Here is a 20328-nt window from a genome sequence, read left to right as displayed (position 1 = left end):
CGGTTTGCAAAAATGTGTAAACCGAATATGTATTTTTCTGCGCTTAGGTGCTGAGTATATTAATAAAAACATTTTTTTACTGAGCACATTTCAGTTCCGATTATGACAACCATTGATAGAATTATTAGGCCGTGTTCACACAACAGCGAACTATCGGTTGTAGTTTGTTCCGTTCAGGTGTCAAAATATTCCGTTACCCCGCGTCCACACGGCATAGTAGCGTAGCGATTTTGACACTCCGTCGTAGTGTAAATGTTCGTCGAGAGGCCTTAAGCAAGCCGTAGACGTTGCGAACTTGTACGCGCGAACAATTTGACAACCAGGCATTGCCTATGTTAAGGAAAGGAAAGGAAGATAGCCTCTTATATCTTCCTTTCTTTTCCTTAATATAGGCAATGCCTGGTTGTCAAATTGTTCGCGCGTACAAGTTCGCAACGTCTACGGCTTGCTTAAGGCCTCTCGACGAACATTTACACTACGACGGAGTGTCAAAATCGCCCGAGGGCCCCCCTTATTTCTCAAAATAATAACAAACTCTCTTTTTCGGTAGACCTAGCGTAGTCCGCTCGCTGCGCTCGCTGCGGGCGCGCCGCCGTTTCCGCGCGTTCTCACGGTCAGCACTGCAACCACCGTTTGAGGTTTGACCATCTAGGCGTAAAACGACTTCTGAAAAGAAGTGTAAAACAATTCTCTTTACACTTGCGGTACACCTCAAAAGAGAACGCTTTTGACGTGACTGTGCGTTTATAATACCTATTTCTGACTATACGCGCAAAAAACGTATACCCATTCGTAGTAGATTATATGAGTTGAGTTCAGGATATCTTTTCTTTCCCATAATAATTATTTTCATGCAGGAAAATATTTTTGTTTGTTTTATTATTATGGTTTACCGATATTAATAATAGATACATGTCGTCCGGTTCGGAAGGCGATCAGGCGAAACATCCAGAAAACGTCCGACCCTTCCTCTGGTTCGTGCTGGCAAACAGCGACCAAGGATCGTAGCAGGCTCCTTCGATGTACGATGTGCAGCACCACTCCGTGGCCAGTGAAAACACGTAGAACACGTTGATGTTCATTTTAAGTCGCTTCTTCCTCCTTGTCGAGACACTGAAATGTGTGAAAAGCGCGGAAAAATCATCATCAGTAAGAACTCTCCTGTGGGTTCTTACTCACGTACTTACTGTCTGGTGCGAGTTAACCCGGCCCCGGTTAACCACCCCGAGTCGATCGATCCAAGCGCTGCTATCGAACACTGGCCACCGATACTATGTTACACCCGGTAACAACGGCTATAAGAAAAATCTAACAACTAATGAAACAACGAATACGCTGGTAAAAACACGGTCGAATGCTTGCTAGTGGGCCATACTTGCACAGTAAACAGTAAACAGTAAACAAACAAAGGTTTGACAGCCAGTACCTCTTTCCACTGCGGTGCCTTCCAAAAAAAATATTGGTAGGTTATGATGAGTGCCATGCCTACCAAAAATACACTTGGCAAGGTTCTTTTTGGTAGGTGTAGTGGTTGGGGCGAAATAGGAAGAGATGCACCGAGTCAGAGAAAGAGATAGGAAGAGAAACGCGGGTGTTAGCCAAAAAACGGGCGAAATTGAGAGAGAAGGACCGAATAAGAGGAAGACAGGGGGACCGGCGTCGGCGAGCTGGTAAAGCGCGAGCTCGATTGCGGGTGGCAGTCTTGTGGTTGACTTTGAAGAGGACTTTGGAGAGTACAGTGGTGCGAAAATAAAAAAAGAAAAGAAAGTAATAAAAAAGATAAAAAAATAGAAGAAATAATGTCTGGCGATCACGACAGTAGGCATGTATACCGTTGGTAGGAAAGTGCAGCAAGGTTCTCCTTGGGTAGTTGTTAACATTCTATGCTGTTTATCAGCATGCTGTCAAAAGCCACGGTCGCCATTTTCTAAAAAAATACTTCTTAAAAAGTCACCTATTCAGTCTTGAATCATCTTGGTTTGCACACAGGAGGGGGTCCGCGACAGCCAAGCGGTAGCGCCGGTTAGAAAATCGGCCCATGAGCGCCGGAGCTCACCACCTCGACGGCGTGGGTTCGAATCCCAACCGAGAACGGACCCTCCCCTGTGTAGGGTATAGAAATGTTATTAAGGTAGAATAAAGTCGATTGATAGCTGTCATGCGAACGAGAGGATTGACTATTCACGTACAACAGGGAAACAAGTCTCGTAAGCCCTTAACGGGCAGGCATGACCAAGTGGTCGTTACGCCAAGAAGAAGAAGAAGAAGAAGAAGTTTGCACACAAAACCTCTCAGTCTCATTCGATTCAATTGAGTTAATCCGTTTGAAACGACCCGGTTGACAGAAATTTAAATTTTTGCTGCTATCATGTAGTTCCAGCAAGAGTCCCAGCAATCTGCCATGGAAAAACTTGCTGTAACTACATGACAGCTGGAAAACAAAATGAATTTTTGTTAACCGGGGAGCTATCAAATGTTCATACATATCATATCAAAGGAACCGAACCAAACAAATACTGTTGTTGAGGCTAATTTCTTATCCATTCTTTTCATTCAAGAAAAGTGTTTTTCTTTCAAACCAACCTTGTTTATTCCTGCTATTGATGTGTCCAGTTGTGCAAAGTCAATTCATTGAACATTACACTACCTGCGCATCTAATCGTATGGAATCGGCCAACGGATCGAGTTTTTGAATCTTTTGAATCCCGATTGTGCCAACACTACCTCTACACCATTCGAAAGTCGTCATCTGGTCGGACGGTCTTGTCGAGTCGTGTGAAGTTCTGCAAAAGTAAAAGATGTTGGCATTCGTCAACAATTGATCGGTTTTGCATGTGTTGCTAGCATAATTTAAACTGTTTCTACGAGGAGTCATCGGGAAAGGCAAAAAGTGCGTAGCGCACAGTAGCGAAAGACCCAGCTAGCTGCACCACGAATCTTCTCGATGCGGAAGTGGTGTAGAACCTTTTTTGCGTTGTGAAATCTTCAACATCTGACGTTCGGGGTGAAATGTGTGTTTGTGATATTTATTGTAGCACCTGCGAGGGGCAGGATTTTTTCCGTACATGTGTCGCCCCGTTCCGAAGACCACTACAAAAGGATGCATCCCTCCGACGTGCTACAGTGGCTATTTGCGTAGTACAGCAGCAAAACAACATGTGTTCTTATTGTTGACGTTCACAGCCACGGGCTGGTCCACTGTGTGCGGCCGAAGATGATAGGGAAAATGAAGAATTAGCTAAGACCAGCCTCTGTTTATCGCATTCGCGTGCAATCGAGATACCCCAAGGTCGTCCTCGGGCGGCAGAACGAGCCGCAACATTTCGTTCAGGCTAAGCGATAGTGTGCCCGAGCATGTGAGGTTGACATTTCCTGCTCGCATGCATAACCGAAACAGCTGGCGGTTACTGGTTCTAGATTAAAAAATACCACCGTCGTGGCACATGACGCACTCGGTGAAGTTCGAGGATGGAATTATTGTAGTGGCATTGAGATTATGTGAACCACCATCTGTGTATTTGTACATGCAGCCAGGCAATTTTCATTCTGTTTGAGCGTTGGTAAAAAGAAGAAGAAGAGTAGAAAGAATTGATTTATTTTTAGCTTTTGTAAATTCAAGTCGCTGTCTTCTTAGGCACCCTGTATCACCCGTTCCTTTCCGGGCCTTAGTCTGTTTTTTTCATCGCCCCATTTAATACCGCCTTGAAAAGTAGTTCGCATTCGTCTACCAAGGACGTACTTCTCCATGTGCGGTGACAAAGGCAACACACAGAACATCAACATGCTTCCCATTCATTCAACAATTTCTCGACTCGGGTGTGCGTTTCTGAAAATGGATTAAACTTTTCCATTGTGCCACTTTCAGGTGAGCCCGATCAGGTGATGCAAAGTTTAGGTTGATGTTTTGTTTTGAATGGCGCCAGCGTTCGCCCTCACTGTGTGTGTGATGCGCACTATCGAATATTGTTGCTAGCAATCGATTGCGTTGTTCATTGTAACAATAGTGGATTTGCATGTTGAATCAATTCCGGGCGATTCGAGAAATTTGAAGGTTACTTATAGTACGCTGATCGGCCGAATATGTAAACGTCACGAAAAGTGGATTCCACCCGTGCCGTCAGGCACCAGATGGGCTGACGGAACTAGCATTTGTCTAGGCATGACAGCCTGTGCGATGAGAGCGAGATCACTACACCAGCTGGGTCGTAACGGGACCAGCAGGTCTACCAGATGGAACCAGTCTATAGGCACTCGTGCGCGTTAGAAGGAGTGCAGGATAGCTTAGAGGAACGTGTTTGGAACGAATGCCCGCAAGCCCACGCGCTATCTCGCTTGCCCGTTCTTTGTGTTTTTGGTTTCACGGAACGACGAGAGCGGGTTTGTTTATGTTACGACGTCATATCACACACACATAGTTGGTGCAGCAGGGAAGGGAGGCACGGGTGGCACGGCGTTATGTCGGTCCTTTTCCCAGTGCTGAACTGCTAGTAGAGATGGTGTCGTAGTTGAAGTAGTTTGTGCAAAGTGCTGTGTCCCGATCGATGTGTCCTAAATACGTAGTTCTTTACCGTTTGCAGCGTCCTTTTTTGCATGCTTTGCGGTACAGCGAGCGGAAGGGGCATGCACACTTTTGGGTTCATCCTGCCCTGAGCAGCTACTAATGGTAAAAACGGCGGTCTAGGGGCAATTTGAACGTCCCCATCGTCTTTGTCGCGTCACGAGCAATCATTATCGTCCATTAGTGTGTCCGCAGTGCTTCTTTTCATACATCGTTATCGGAATGCTGCGGGTTTAGGAAAAAGCAGTATGAGTTTAGACTGCCCTAGGAAAACAACAGAACGTGCGTTAAGCTGTAATATGCCATCGGAAAACATATAATAATCAGTTGTCTGTTTGTTTCGTTAACCATGCACTGATAGAGCCGTGGAGTGGAGAGATAGCAGTGTCCAGTGAATTGTGCGTCGCAGTTGGCTTTGCTGGCTGTGTGGAAAAACAAAGGGTGCATTGCTGTTAAAATCGCGCATAGGAAAAGTGTGTGCATTGTGTGTGTGTGTCTGTGGTTACCCCTTCTGGCAAGGGCTGTCCCTGTGTGAAAAGATCGGTGCCGTGTTGGGAGTTAGTGTCCAGTTGTTGGTATACGCTGCCACAATCTGATCATATCGATTCTAGCTATCAACACTTGTTAGAGAGAACGGCTTTGCAGGCGATAAAGTCTTCAAAAGAAATTCGGTTGGTTTTTCTTCCTGTGTGCGCGGTGTGCAACGCAGTGAAAACGTCCGTGTTCGAGCAGCAGTAACAATACAATGCTGGGTCGTGTGAGACTCAAAGAAAACGGCATCATGGACGAGGAACTTCCAACGCTGCTGGAGACGACCATCCGCTTCTTGGCGAAAAATCTCGACGTCATGTGCAACACCGACCCGGTCACGCATCAGCTGGAACTGAAGGACGACGTTATCATACCGAACGAAATCTGCGATCGGTGAGTCACGCGGTGTGCTGTGTTAATGCGTGTGCTACCTTTGTCCCTCTGGCCTATTTTCTTTTCAACCCAACGCTCACCTGATGATTATAGACACTGGTTTTTATCGAACGGTCTTTGTTGACCGTCGTCCGGTGAAAGCTGCATTAGGCGTAAGGCGAACATTGCCCGAAGGGAGAATGACATTTGAAAGCATTGATTCTACTCCCTCTCCTTCTCTCTGTGTCTCTCTATCTTGCTTCAACGCATCTCATCAGATTCCTTCGTCCATCTCGGCTAAACACGTCGCTCTATAAAGCCTCAGCAACTCTCGCTCTTGACAAATGACGTGTGTTATCAGGCTAAAAGTGTACGTCGGAGTGCTTCTGGTCCCCGTTAATAACCTCTAGCGCAGGGCGGTAGGCCTATTGCGACGCACGACTAGGCGTGTTCCCCGCGTTCTTCACCTCTACCAGGCTTCCTCGGTAGCCAAAGGGCAATCTCGGAGTTGTATCCCGAACAAAGAGCGCCGAGGAAAAGCGTCGACGCCAACTTTCTTATGACGGCACGCCAACATATGTATGTGTATGCAAGGGTAGTGGAAGAGAGGAAGGGAGGGATGGGAATATACATTCTGTCCTCAACGATAGCCACACGATGGGGCACTTCCTCTCGAAACAACATTCGTTATATAATGCTATCTTGTTCTACCGCTTCGTTCTATGCAGTGCAACGCGAGTGGGTGTTTTTCGACAAAAAATCTACAATTGCAACCGCCTGCCTGCTCGACGCGTTGGACACAGCGATTGGATGCTAAAATCAGCTGTTTTTACAGCGGCGTTGTTTGCATGCATTTGTTTTACGCTCCGTACGCCCGCCGCCTGACCGACCGCTCGACCTTTCATTCTGACATCGTACTGCAACATTCTTGCGTGATAGATAGATGCGTTTTTGATAGCGCAGTCCGGCCGTATTTGTTGGTTGCTAGCCGTCGCGTTATCATTGTTTGTGCTACCGTTGTTGCGGCAAAGTACAATCGCGAGCACAACTCTCGGAAGTCGAACGGGCGATCTACGCAAAGACGCGGTCATTCAAGTGCCCACCACTGTACCAGTGCTTCCCACCCGAAGCCACCAAAACCAGGGCTGGGTGGTGAACAGGTTTTCTTTATCATATGATGCCCATGCCCTTCCCTCATCACCGAGAACACCCTTGCCCACCCCCCCTCGGGAGCCTACGGTCGACGCGAACGAGGGCATTCAATGTTGGGCACGTTCACTCGCTGATGCAAGGTTTTATTTTCCACATCACCGTGGATTACTCAGTAGAGTAAGGTGGGTTAATAGTGCGCATTGAGTATGCTTCAAGCACATTCATCAGTTTAGAATACAAAATCCTACAGCTGACATTGTCAGTTTCCGCGTAAGGCAATTGGAAAAACTGTGTGGAAAAACACATCCATTTCTTTGGATGTGAAATGATAAACGGTAAGATCTTGTAAAAATCTCTAACCTAAACACAATTGGTGGACATGGCTGTACGAAAAGAACTAGTAGTATCTACACATCTCGCTGTAGTTGGGTCCCTTTCTGTTCTTGATAGTGGCACCACATTATCAACCAATGGTAATTGGCGGTGTGAACTACAAACAGAGCAGAAATACCCTTTTACACTCCGGAAGGTGGTGCCTCGTTACCTTGGGGGACTCGGCGATTTGCCTTTCGAGGTGATTGCTCGGGACCGTTGTATGCAAGGAACAAGATCAGGTCCCTTAAGTAGTACTGGTGGGTTTCACCACACTATCAACCATTGATAGCTGGCGGTGTTAACCAAAACTGTGCGAAAAAACCTGCCCTACTCCGGAAAGTGGTCCCCTTTTGCTAGTTGGGAAATCTAAGATGTACCTCTTTGTGCAATTGATGGCGACCGTTGTATGAATGGAGCAGAGATGGATGCGATTGTTCTGGAGAGTAATGCCCCAATGCCCCCTCTCGTTTGATGATTTATATTCAATATCGCAAGATACTTTCGTCCCTCTCAAACCTATGTAGGGGTAAGCGGTGGGACTCATCATCATTAAAAAAAAAAAAAAAAAAAAAAAAAAAAAAAAAAAAAAAAAAAACTCCCTAAGATCCGTGCGATTTTTACCTTAGAGAATTTTACATGTTTTTGTTGAGAAAAGATTTGAACCAGCAACAACTATATCGATGAGAACCAGGAGTTGGCCGCAAAGGAATTATATTACAGTCGATGTTTACACTAAAATTCCCATTACTTGTCTGGTATTCTTTTTCTTGTATTCTTAGTACTCTAAGAAAATTTTTTTTAGGTTTTTTTAAGAAGATTATTGATTCCGTTTGGAAGGAGACATGACTAGCCCAGCGAGGCCTGGAAAATTTGATTCGCTGCAGGATAGTAAAATCACGCACAATCTTGTTTGTTGGCTTGTTATAAACATTGACGTATATTCAATGAGGTTACAAAGGATTTTGTGATTGTGAGCTATGATAGAAATGATTTTTTTTTATTAATGGAGGGTGAAAATAAGTTAAACAAAATGTTGCTTGCACTACAAACATTTTACGATAACAACAAAAATAGGAAATGTTGTCACATTTCTCCTATGACATATAGAAATGAGCGGCGTCTGTATGCAACATAAATATTTTGTTTTATCCTTACACTACAAACATTTTGTAGTGAAAACAACAGAAATAGGAAATTTTATTACACATTACATGTGATAAAGCAATGAGCGGCGCTTATATGCACCACTTTACACTACAAGTATACAACGTTAGCAACGCACACCTACGATTTCAGCTCAGCTGACATCCAAGAAGCTAGTTTAGCAGCTAGAGGTGGTGAAACTTGAAACTCGAAACGGCCTGCAAATTTTCTAGTTCTAACTTTATGGTTCTTTGTTATGGTAGGCCGATTTTTCAGGTGGCAGCGTAGTAGCTACATCGATTTCATCGGGAAAAACATTGTTGAACCGGTTTTAGTGGGGGATAATGCTTTCTGGAACGATCTTCTAGTATGTCTGCGGGTTTTCTCTTTGCCGTAACTAAGTTGTTACCATACCTTCTTGTATTTTAGGTAAAACATAACTGGATCAAAAATGTTCATGCAATCAAAGAAGGTTGTAATCAGGTTTTTCTGCAATTTACTTTTTGTTTCATTCTTATTCGAGTGCCCATTCAGATTATGCCAGGTCAGGGCAAACCACGCTTCTTACTGCCGATGTGTGCAATTCTGGTAAAAACTGCATTTGCATTCATGCGCTTCACGTGTACACACATACAGCGGTGGCCTACGGTTGCTACCAGCCTGAAGCAATTGCTTGAACCACGCAAAACCGAGGTGGAAGTTGTAGAGTTAATGTTGAATGCAATTTCAAATTGCTTCTGGTGGTTTCTATTGTGGCACGACGATATCGGGTTTCTTGGCGGTTAGCTTTTGTTGAGCATCACTCTTTTTACTCGCTGGCCTTTTTTGCAAATTTGTTATAATAACACTAGAAACACCGGACCAATCATTTTGACTGGTAAGGTACTTTTTCAATCACATTTATTTCTTAAGGCTGAACAATTCTACCAAATGTCAATGCATGAATTTCACACATCCAATGGAATCTTTATTTTTAAGTATTCGAAAGTAAAATTTTCTTTGTAATATTGAACAAAAATCGCGGTAAAGTTTCAAGCGTCAAAACCGCGGTAGTTCTAGTGTTAAATCGCTTTGATAACAAACAATGAGAGAATTTCTTGTAGCTTCATGCAATCTGCAATTTTTCCTGTTTTTTACTTTCCGTTTTTTTGTACTATATTTTTCGCCTAGACTTTGCACTTCATTAGCAAACTTCAGAGGAAAGTGAAAGCCGAAAAAAAAGTTTGATTATGAAACTTCTTTATTTGATTCAAATATTTAATTTGAGGATTGGAGGAAAAAATTACGCGAAATCTTTACCCTCACAGGCAAATCAGCGAAATCTTTACTGTTTCAATAAACAAATAACATATAAAAACTGTCATTCATCCCATACACATTGCAGAGTGCCAACTTTGGATCTAATTAGTTAAAGTAATTTTTGCGTGGAAAACATATCAGAAATATGCTACAGAGGCTTAAAGATTTGTTTTGATCATAAAAATTGATAGTTGGTTCCATTTCGGTGATTTATTCTACATTTCCCACCGTGTTCAAATCTGCTTCCAAAAGAAAAGGGTGTCATAAAGTGACATTGGAAGTATCATTTTATTTTCCTCAAATGATGTATGTTTAGATTACTATTATTCCATCGCTTTTCTCGCCCACCCCATGATAGTTACTTGTTCCATTCTTCTTCTTCTTCTTCTTCTTGGCGTAACGACCTCTTGGTCATGCCTGCCCGTTAAGGGCTTACGAGACTTGTTTCCCTGTTGTACGTGGATAGTCAGTCCTCTCGTATAGGGGAGGTGGTGAGCTCCGGCGCTCATGGGCCGATCTTCTAACCGGCGCTACAACTCGGCTGTCGCGGCCCCTTGTTTCATTACAAACCATTTATTCAGTTTGTTACTACACTATTGTATATTACTATAATATTTACTGATGGTTGACACAGTCAGTGAGTTTTTTAGAGAATTTTCTTCCTCCGCAACATAGGATTTGAAAATTACTAGAAACAGAAGCAGCAAACATCAAAGTCACAAGACATTCTTATCTTTGTTTATATTGTTGTATGTTTAAACCACTCTTTAGACAGCACCGCATCGAGCATTTGTTGATAAAGTCTATCAAAAGTCAAATTGCTTTAAACGTTGATGCGACACTGCACCAACCGGAAAGTGGACTTTCTAACCAGTGGCGGATTTAACGGTGCGCGGACTGATCGGCCGCGGGGGGCCCCGAACCTTCTGCGGCCAAATTTGTAAAATTTATACTTAAACAAATACTCGATAGAATTCATTAATTTGCTTTGTGCATTAAGTGCATTGTACTGTATCCTATAAAAGTTAATGCTAAGAACCATAATAAAATTAAGAAAGTTTGGTCCGGTATATAATCAGAGTTGAAGAGTAACAGAAGATACAATTTTTATAGTTTAATTATTGTAAAAAAGCATGTATTTGCATCAAAACAACAAAATTTTAGAATATATCAAATATATAATCAATATAAGAATAAAATAATGCGAATGAAAAACAATTTCAATGTAAGCAATGCGTTTGTTCTGCATACCATTTTTAATAAAAATTCTTTATTGCATAAGACTTGTTAAACAACATATAGATAGAACTTCGAGGAGTCAGCCAGAAAACTTTTTGATGATAAAATAATATCTAACATTGATTTTATTGAAAAGCATATAAACAAGACGAAAATCTGTTACTTTTTACGGTAGTGCGGGGGCCCCATTCATTTTACCGCTTAGGGCCCCATAGAGTGTAAATCCGCCACTGTTTCTAACTACTTTGATAAGCTATTTGAAACAATAATAAAGCCACTCCTCTTTGCGCAAGGTTCAGGGAGGAATCAACCTTCCAAAGTGAATGTACTATGCGCCTTGTCGTCCACCAATACTCTGTCAAAAACTGTCGTCGCACTTAAATGTAACAGCTGTGCGTCTGTAATCGCTGTGGTTCCCGACGATATGCTTGTTCCGAGTCATGTTGACACACTCGTTGTAGATGCCGCAGACATACAGAGAGCGTTTGACAGAGACTTTGTCGCTCGGTAAGATCAACCTTCAAAACGCGGATCGGCCGAGGATCAGCAAGGGACGGAGAAGCGAGCTAGCTGCCCACTTGGGGCCGTTAGTGTCGGGTTACGTGCGCAATGGATGCCGTCTGCCTTTTCTACCGTCGCGGTGGGCTTGAATGTCACGACATTGTCCTTTCCCATGTGTGCTCATTATTGAATTGCACTTGCCGCTTGCTGGCGTACGGTTTGCATGCGATATTTTTGGCCTTCAAAGGACAGATTTGTTGAATGTCATCTAGAGCCCTGCGATGGAAGGTTTTATGTGTATTTGTATGCTTGGGAAAAACGTTTTGTCCAGTGAAAATCTATCCTGTTTTTTAATGACTCATTCACTCACTTAACTGATACTACATCCGCTATTGGTGAAGAGAGGTTTTTGGATGGATCAAAATAATGCCATAATATTTTTTTATGTAGGTAATGTTTTACCCGACAATTGTAATAAAATTGTCTATCTGAATGGTGACATGTATCGCGATTTCGTCCATTTTGTTATTATTCTAAAAATATTTTTTTTAAATACGAACGTACTTTGCTTGCTTTATTTATCATATTATTGATGATTGAGCACTTGAAATCAATTTTTATAAAAATGCTATATACAGCAATATTCTTGAATAGATTTGAAGGTTTCCCATAGTTTGAGAAACACTTCTGAATGATTCTTTGTTGTTTATTTTGAGGTATGGAATATTTTTAGTTGGTAGCAGAATGTCATGCCACTACTTTCATTCTTCTTGTATAGATAAGAGATGTTCTCTACAATTCTTAATAATTTCAATTGTTGTCGTACTTATGAATATAGATGTCCACATACATTGCAAATATGTTCATCTCATTTACAAACTGCCATTGCTGGAGCGAGCTTGTTTTGCATTTTTAGATGCTGCTCCGCTTGGTATTGTTAGTAAAATGAAGTTTTCTTTAATTATTATTACGTAACACCTGCGAAGGAGCGCTAAAGAATATATCATTAATTAGAGTATTTTGAAGTCCCGAGATGGTAAGTCAAACATTTTCTTATCAATTTTCGATTCTGAGATAGGAGCGTCATACTTATCTCGCATGAGTAAGAGATAGTGAAAACCACCGTTATGATTCAATGGTTTTTGACTGGTTCGGCAGGTTTTCAGTGGTTTAACAATGATTTAAAAAAAACTATTATACTTATTCCTTTTTTTAATTTTTTGTTGTGGATCAATTCGAACACACAAGCCTGATTAAGATGTTTCTCTTTTCCCTTGCATCGCAAGCTCCTCGACTGAGAGCATGTCACACGTGGCATTGTCGGCATCGGTACAACGAAGCAGTTACATATACATGCGACGGTCACGTGTCGATTTAAGGCTTGTCTTTTGGTTTGGCAATTTGATTCATACTAGGCAATTCGCAGCCATTGAGACACGTTAAATAAGAAGAGATTAAAATTTCCTTCCTTTACAATTCGCCTGGTGGAATGTTTCACGGCGTCACTTGTGCCAACATTTTGGTAAAGACCGCAAGGCTCGCGGGACTCTGTTGAGAGAATGGCCTTCATTGAGCGCAAACGAAACGAACGTTTTATATGCCGAATGGCATTGACGGTGGAAATGGATGAGCAAAATCGCTGGTCTCCTTAAATTGGGCCATCTTCTATTTTATTTCACTTTGCCATCTTTAAGGGGCTGCTACAAAATGACTTGTGAAAGATTACTATTCCACGAGAAGGAGAGGAGAGGACGTGGACATCAGCTGAGCTTTTAGCCCTTTTCACAACGTTTACGGTTAGGATCAGAAGATGGTGATGACCGTCCGCTTAACGATTTAATTTAATTTCAATATCCCTCGGCTTGGCCATTGTCGGCTCGCCTGTTTTTTTTTTACCACTAATGGTGGCCAGACTACAAAATCCTACAGTTAACCACCATCATCATTGGTGTTTGGTTGGCCTCTGCCTGTTTTTCCAATCGGTCTTAATTACCACCATCAGCGAACGGGGAATGCCGAACTGTCGCCATGTACGCCTCTGATGAGCCATCATCGGAGAGCCACAGCTTGTCCCATTCCTACGTTGGCTTTCCTCTGTTTATTGCATTTTTCGTGGGCAAGGTCATGGGAAATGAATCATGATTATGGCGAAGTAAAGCTATGGCGGCCACTCGCTACCATACGCGCCCGTTTATATTTCCGTTCCGTTTCTTCGTTTGCCTTTTTTCCGCTGACTCCGGGTAAACGTCAAACTTAGAGCGAACGGAGACGATTTATGATTTGGTTTGTTTAACGATGCCTTGAACAATTTATAGCCCTTCAATGGCCGTGTGATTCGCACCGTTTCCGGCCCCAAAGAACCATCGCACCCGGGTGCAGTTTCGGTTGGGTGCGCGTTTTTTTGCATATTTGATAAGATAAAAAAAAAGATTCGATGCGCATATTACAAACATCAAATTGCTGGTTCTATTTCTAATTGAATGATCTTTTTCGTGAGCATTTTTGAAATTTGAATTTCATCCGATGTGTGCTATCTGGCGGAACAAAGTTTAAAGTTTAATTTGGCGAGCTGATCAGCCGGGAGGAAGACAAACAGGTATTGGTCGGGTGCCATTTGCCATGATTTTCGATGAGGTTGGCGAGATTTCCGTGTGGTGGTAAAACCGATTTGCGTCGTTATTTTAAAAATAAATGGCCGCTCCTTGGTAGCCGATGTTGGTGGAACTATTTTTACCCGTTCCCCGTTTTCTTATGCGCCGTGGAATCTGGAAAGCTTTGAGGGACGGCGGTTAAAATGCTGCTGGAAAAGAATCTAGTCCGTTTCGGTTGATGATTCAGTGGCATTCCGCAGCTGTTTGGGATCGAGTGTGGATGGGGGCCGGTTTGGAGAGTGAGAGCTGAATGAAAATGAACAGCGTACATACTAATGACATCGATGTTACTTTTTTCGTTCGCAGATTCCTACGCTACCAGCAGGACTGCGGGCAGGACATCAACGATCGCTTCATCCAAATATTCCGCGACACGGAGAAGACGCCCCTGCGTAATGTCAGCCTGCGCAACAGCACCATCACGAACGAGGGCATGCGGATCCTGCTGCGGCACCAGCTGAATTCGCTGTCCATGTGGTACTGCAACAAGATCACGACCGCCTCGTGGAACATCCTGATCGAGCACTGCCGGCAGTTGCGCTCGCTCGAGCTCGGCCGGTTCGTGGACATGCTGAAGCACAGCGAGCCGAACGAGAAGACGCCAATCAACTTCCAGCTGCAGCTCCCGCGCCTGCAGCGCCTTAAGCTGAACGGTGTCGTCCTGCAGCCGTCGATCCAGTTCGGGCACCTGACCGAGCTGCATCACCTCGACCTGACGGCCTGCATCTTCGCCGACTTCAGCCTGAAGGCTCTGCTGGAGTTGCCGAACCTGCGCACGCTGATCCTGTTCAACGTGTGGCCCCTGGAGCACGAGTTCCCGACGCTCTGCAAGCTGCAAAATCTCGAAACGCTCGATCTGTCCGTGTCGCGCGCGAACGTCGATGGCAACTATCTAACTCCTAACAAAGTAAGTGCTAACCTCAGCGAAGAGTGGAACTTTCGATCGCTAAAATAAACGTTCTTCTGCACTTTCGCACACAGTTACTAGCAAATTTAGTAGAAAACCTTACGAAATTGCGCCACTTGGACATCTCCGGCACGAATCTGGCCGGTGACGGGGTGGCCGAGAAGGCGGGCTCCAGCACCGGAAGCAGCTCAGACATCCCGGGGCTCGCCAGTCGCGTCGATCGGCCGCTGGACTTTCTCGGCATCTACTATACGTCGCACTCGGCCTGCAAATGGCACGACATTCCGGCGCTGCGGGTAAGTGAGGGTGGACAGGATTGGGAGGTGGGCCCTGCCGCGGTGGGCATTACACTCACGGTGGGCATTTCTTTGCACCCCACAGATTGCTGGAGAGGCCACGGAGGAGCAGATTTTGGTGGCCGCCGTTGCCTACCAGGATCGGCACGAGCTGCTGACGAAGGTGTTGAACGACCTGTACCATCTGCTGCGGTTCGAGACGTGCAAGCAGATCCATAAGGCGCTGGACGTCGTCCTGTCTGCGATGGACAAGCATATACGTGTCAAGAACATTCAAATCAGTGGCAGGTAAACACCATGGTGGACGCCGCAGTGGTTTCTCAAGTCCCTTCTCCTATGCTAACCATTACAATTTTCTCGTAGCGCCACGTTGTTCTACATTGTGAAAGGGCGAGAAAAGATGAAGTTCGGCGTGCCGCTGAAGAATCACATCATCCACACGCTGCTCAATGGCATGTCGACGCACCTGACGGACGATACGATGATGAGAAACGGTTGCTTAACCCTGTGCCAGTTCAACATACCGTTAGACGTGGTAAGTAACCAATATCAGATGTTTGGTAGGCTATAGCATAATAGTTGCTTTAGTAACTATGGATCACATGGATCACGACCAAGCGAACTGTGGAGCATTTTGAAGTACAACCGTAACCGGGTTGGCAGAGAAACTTGATGATTTGAAATAGCCGCCAATTTTCAAAATGTAGTCAGAATGTCAGTGGTCAGAATGTGCTGGAAATAGGCTTATTTAAAAGTTGAGTTGTCGAAATTTGGTTGTCACACAAACCACATGTCGGCTAGCGTTTGAAAAACGGGTAGACAGACGTTCGCTGTCAAGTATTCATATACACGATTGCTTTTTTTTCGTTGAGAAGTGATGTGCCGCGCTCCACCGATTTTGCTTCCTGTTACTTCTTCATGGTGTTATCTTTAATCTATCGTTTAAAAAGACTAACTTCGGCCCGTGGAAGAGCAGAGAACTAACATATGCAACGCCATTGATAATATCCTTGTGGATATATTCGGAATAGCGCAGAAAAATTTCAAAAATAGTTACAATCGTGTTTTTTCTGAGGGACATCATTTGCCCAATGTCGTTCATGAAATGATGTAAACTATCATTTCGTAGAGTGTACTACATAGAAAAAAATAGGAACTAATAAGCTTTGTTTGCAATTTTTCTGAAAATGACTTTACGAATCATTAAGTTTCCCTGCCCCACACTGTAGAACAGCAAATGTTAGCATGATCGTTCGTTCAGGAACATTTCACATGAGTGTTTATGAAGAGGGCAAGCCTAAAAGCAATTCGGTGCCCTTTAACTTACAAAACAACCCTGCAAAATGATCTTTCCTTCTCATTTACCAAGTGGATAAATGCACGCACCCTGTGAAGGCTTTCAAGGCTTTCGCATACTTACAATGGCAGTAACCCAACATGTTTTGCCGAATGTTGAGCTTCGAATTAAAAGTTATGTCAATATCCATAGGGTAACGGTACCAATAGTGGTGCACTTAGTAATGTAACTAACAATATGATGTAATTTTTTGAGCGTTAAGAACACAATATTTTACATATTTGTACCAATTATGATCGAAACACGACTTTTCTTCTAGGAAACATCTATTTCCATCTTAAAACATTTAAAATACATGAAAAAAAGCGTATATTTCTTCCGAGTTGGTTGCTCCTATAATGGTGGTATGGTTCCTATAGTGGTGGTAGTACTTGGCAATGACTGAATATATTTTGACTGTGACTTATTTTTGAAGCATATTTCAAACAGAATGGCAAAATTACTCATAAACCAATGCATTGTCTTGGTCATAGACCACTGCATTGGCCTCAAAGACCTCTCATAAACCAATGTATTTTGCAGTGATTTGTGGCCTTAAGGAAATCGTGGCATACTTGATAAATTCTAAAGAAATCCAGCATATTAGTACAATCTGTTCGGAAAATATTAATTTTGGAGCCTTAACTTATTACGGAATGAGACGGTTTATCTTTTAACCACTCCGCAGAAGATCAAAGAACATTTCATAGAAGAACAAATATCTCCATTGAATTTATTTCGTCGTAGAGCTAGAATTTCATTCCACTACATCCACTATTGGTACTAGAACCAGGAGCACTTACCCTACTCAACGTTTAATTTTTTTTATTTAGTTCATATAGTGTCCATATAATAGTATCCTACTTACTTCTTCACCAGATGTTCGAATACGAGCGGCTCGTCCAAATTTTGCTGCACGGTGTGTCGTACCGCGAGCAGGAAGGCTTCGTGCAGCGCATCGCGATCTACCTGCTGAACTCGCTCGCCTGCCAGGTGGACGGCAGCCAAAAGCTGTTCCTGGGTGATCTGGGTGCTATATCGGTAGGCAGGCAACAATGCGCCGGCGTGAGACGGTTATGAATCATCATTAGGAACTGACCTTCTCGGAATGTTACTTCCCTTCCCGCACTCTTTTTTTCTCCAATATAGACCATGCTGAACCTGATAAGCGATCGTCTGTCGAGGCGCATGTTCGATGACGTGATGGAGGTGGCCTGGTCGACGATGTGGAACGTGACGGATGAGACGGCAAAGAACTGCGAGCGATTCCTCGATGGTCGCGGGATGGAGTACTTCATCGGTTGCCTGAAGGTGAGCCAGAGAGCAAGGGGAAAGGATGGCGGTGGCAATATCACTCTCTCGTTCGACAGTGGCAGCTTATTGTGGACTTTCTTTCTATTTTCCGTACCCGATTCCGAACACTTTTGGCGTTGCAGCTATTTCCGGACCGGGACGACCTGCTGCGGAACATGATGGGTCTGCTCGGCAACGTGGCGGAGGTGAAGGAGCTTCGGCCTCGGCTTATGACGCCCGTCTTTATAACCGAGTTTTCTAACCTGCTAGACTCGTCCAGCGACGGCATTGAGGTAAACCATTCGATCAGCGTTTGATTGACCTGCTTTCCTGGGTGGAGTGTTCACGTTTCGATTTTCTCCGGTTTTAGGTGAGCTACAATGCAGCCGGTGTTCTGGCGCATATCGCCTCGGACGGTGAGGCCGCCTGGACGATTCCTAGCCCGACCCGGTACAGCGTGCTGGTGCGCATGGTCGAGGCGATCGAGCGGTGGGACCTTTCAGCCGAGCGCAACATAAACTATCGTAGCTTCGAGCCCATCCTCGGTCTGATCCGTTGCTACCACACGCCCCAGTGTCAGCATTGGGCCGTCTGGGCGTTAGCGAATTTAACCAAAGTGAGTGGATTGATCAAAGGAGGGGGACTGCCACTGCTAGTATATTAACTTACCTTCTTTTGCGTCATATTTAGGTCTACCCGACAAAGTACTGCCGGGTGGTTGAACAGGAACGTGGTGTCGAGTTGCTGCAGGAGCTAATCGAGCATCCGGCACCGTACCCGCGGCTCAAGGAGCTGGCCCAGATCGTGCTGACGCACTGTAGGAACCTTAGTGAACCGATGGGAGCTAGCGCGGGTGGTAGTGATGGTGCAGGTGGCGCCACGGACGGTTCGAACACGGATCCAACCGTCATGGAGCTGGATGGTTAGAGAGCGAAGACAAGTTAAAACGACGCTGCAGGAAAAAAAATAGTATAGAAAAGCGCAACGCACGCATCGTAGAGCATCGCAGTCAAAAAAGCCGCGAACTAAATCACATACACACTCACACAGCCAAACGATTCTTGTAAGTTGACGATTTTTGAAATTGTTTGCAAGACAAACTGGAGGTCGCCCCAATTTTTTCCCTTTTTCTTTAACTGCGTTCCGCTTTGGATCTTTGAAAGCTGAGCGGCGGCTTGTTAACAACGATTGATGTTGAACGTGGTCTGTTTGTGTGATATTTAAAGAAGAAAAAGTCATTGCTCGGCTTGCGACTGAGCCTACGTTTTGTGTTCTTTTGGCACGAGAAAAAAAAAACAAAACTGGACACAGTGGTATGGTTTTTGCACTTGGAGGATCTGCCGGTTGGTGGTATATTCTCGGTCCGTGGTCGTGGAAATCGAGAACAAGGATAAAAACGGGAGGAGGGAGGAGTTGTTGTGCGGTTATCTCGTTTAAGTTAATTTGTTTGATTGTTTGTTACCGAGTGCCCCCCCCCCCTTAATTGTACATAACACGTGTGATGAGTTGGTCGGGATTGGTGTACCACGTGGCATCAAAGTCGAATATTGTGAGGTTGCGTGTGCGTGTGTGTGTGTCTTTAGGCGTGCATTGTTAGCGGTATGTGTGCACACCAAGTGATAGACAAGCAAAGTGACTAAAAAAGTAGTGATTGTTCTAGAGAGCCACGCGAAAAACGAAACAAAGCCTTGTTACCCAATACGGTTTGATTTCGCGCTTTTGATCGTCAAATGACCTTTTCACTGTTCGTCTTTTCCATGCCCTTGTCGGCGCATGGAGCGAGTGTGCGTATCCGCGTTTCTTTGTTTGTTTTACACGCTCGCGAAAGATATTACAGGATCCGTCGAAAGTTAGTGTTAAAGTAGGCTACTGTGGTTTGATGATACCAGTGGATGGTGATGTACTCTGTGTAATGTTCATCTTCTACCGCTTTTGCTGGTCCGCCACCGACCCTTCACTGATTGCCCCAGGGTAGTTCTATTGTAAATGTCCATTTTCCGAACGATAAAAACAAAAGGTTTTGCAGGCTTCAGGATTTACCGTAGCGTTACTACATTGTAATATATATTCCCTGTTTGTTTAAAACTAATTTAATAACCACATCGGTTCTCCCTCCTCCCGCTCGCGGGCGCCCCTGGAAAACGATGGCGTTTGTAATATTTGTGTTAAAAAAATAAATGCTTCAATATTATACTGACAAAGTAAACCTCACGCGCACTTCACGCACATCACGAAACATCAGTGCACACAGCGATCATGTGCGATGCTTGCCGTTTTAAGGCTTCTGTTGTGGTTTCTTAATTTGTTTTCTTAATTTCATTATCAATTCTGCTCTGGGGTCGGGCTTTTTAAGGCAACCAAAATCGGACGCCGCCACATGTATCGAGCAGGCGTGTTTCTGCAGTTTGGTAGGGATATTATTGGCAGAAAAAACAAATGAAAATTTAAGCCTAAAGTGACGGTAGTTGGGATAACCGCGCCTTCCCAACGGTAGCACTCGGTGCCAAGGGAAACGCTGATTAAGACGGCAACTATCGTAAGCATAGGATGCCGCGTGCACGCTAGGTATCGTTTGTCAAAAAAGGCTAATAATAACGAAACACAAAAAAAACACAAAATGAAGCATAATAAATTGAAAGCAATTTTCGAAAGAACACATAAAAAAACGTTGTCTT

General features: G+C 44.1%; 2 protein-coding genes across 2 annotated transcripts in view; one reads left to right on the top strand and one right to left on the bottom strand.

The window, feature by feature from the left end:
- LOC131263280 (large ribosomal subunit protein eL8) overlaps nucleotides 1–20328 on the bottom strand; it is a 77520-nt gene that overhangs the window by 1443 nt on the left and 55749 nt on the right. The gene's annotated exons all lie outside the window — the stretch shown is intronic.
- Nucleotides 2761–20304, top strand: LOC131263276 (protein zer-1 homolog). The gene is made up of 11 exons (XM_058265449.1): nucleotides 2761–2890; nucleotides 4920–5482; nucleotides 14128–14728; nucleotides 14803–15024; nucleotides 15110–15312; nucleotides 15388–15559; nucleotides 17240–17401; nucleotides 17510–17671; nucleotides 17797–17946; nucleotides 18024–18269; nucleotides 18344–20304. Exons 2-11 carry the CDS (start codon nucleotides 5304–5306, stop codon nucleotides 18578–18580), a joined length of 2334 nt encoding a protein of 777 aa, XP_058121432.1. The 5' UTR covers nucleotides 2761–2890; nucleotides 4920–5303; the 3' UTR covers nucleotides 18581–20304.

Source organism: Anopheles coustani, chromosome 2, assembly GCF_943734705.1.
Source record: "Anopheles coustani chromosome 2, idAnoCousDA_361_x.2, whole genome shotgun sequence".
Classification (NCBI taxonomy): domain Eukaryota; kingdom Metazoa; phylum Arthropoda; class Insecta; order Diptera; family Culicidae; genus Anopheles; species Anopheles coustani.
This window is presented reverse-complemented; position numbering and strand designations above follow the sequence as displayed.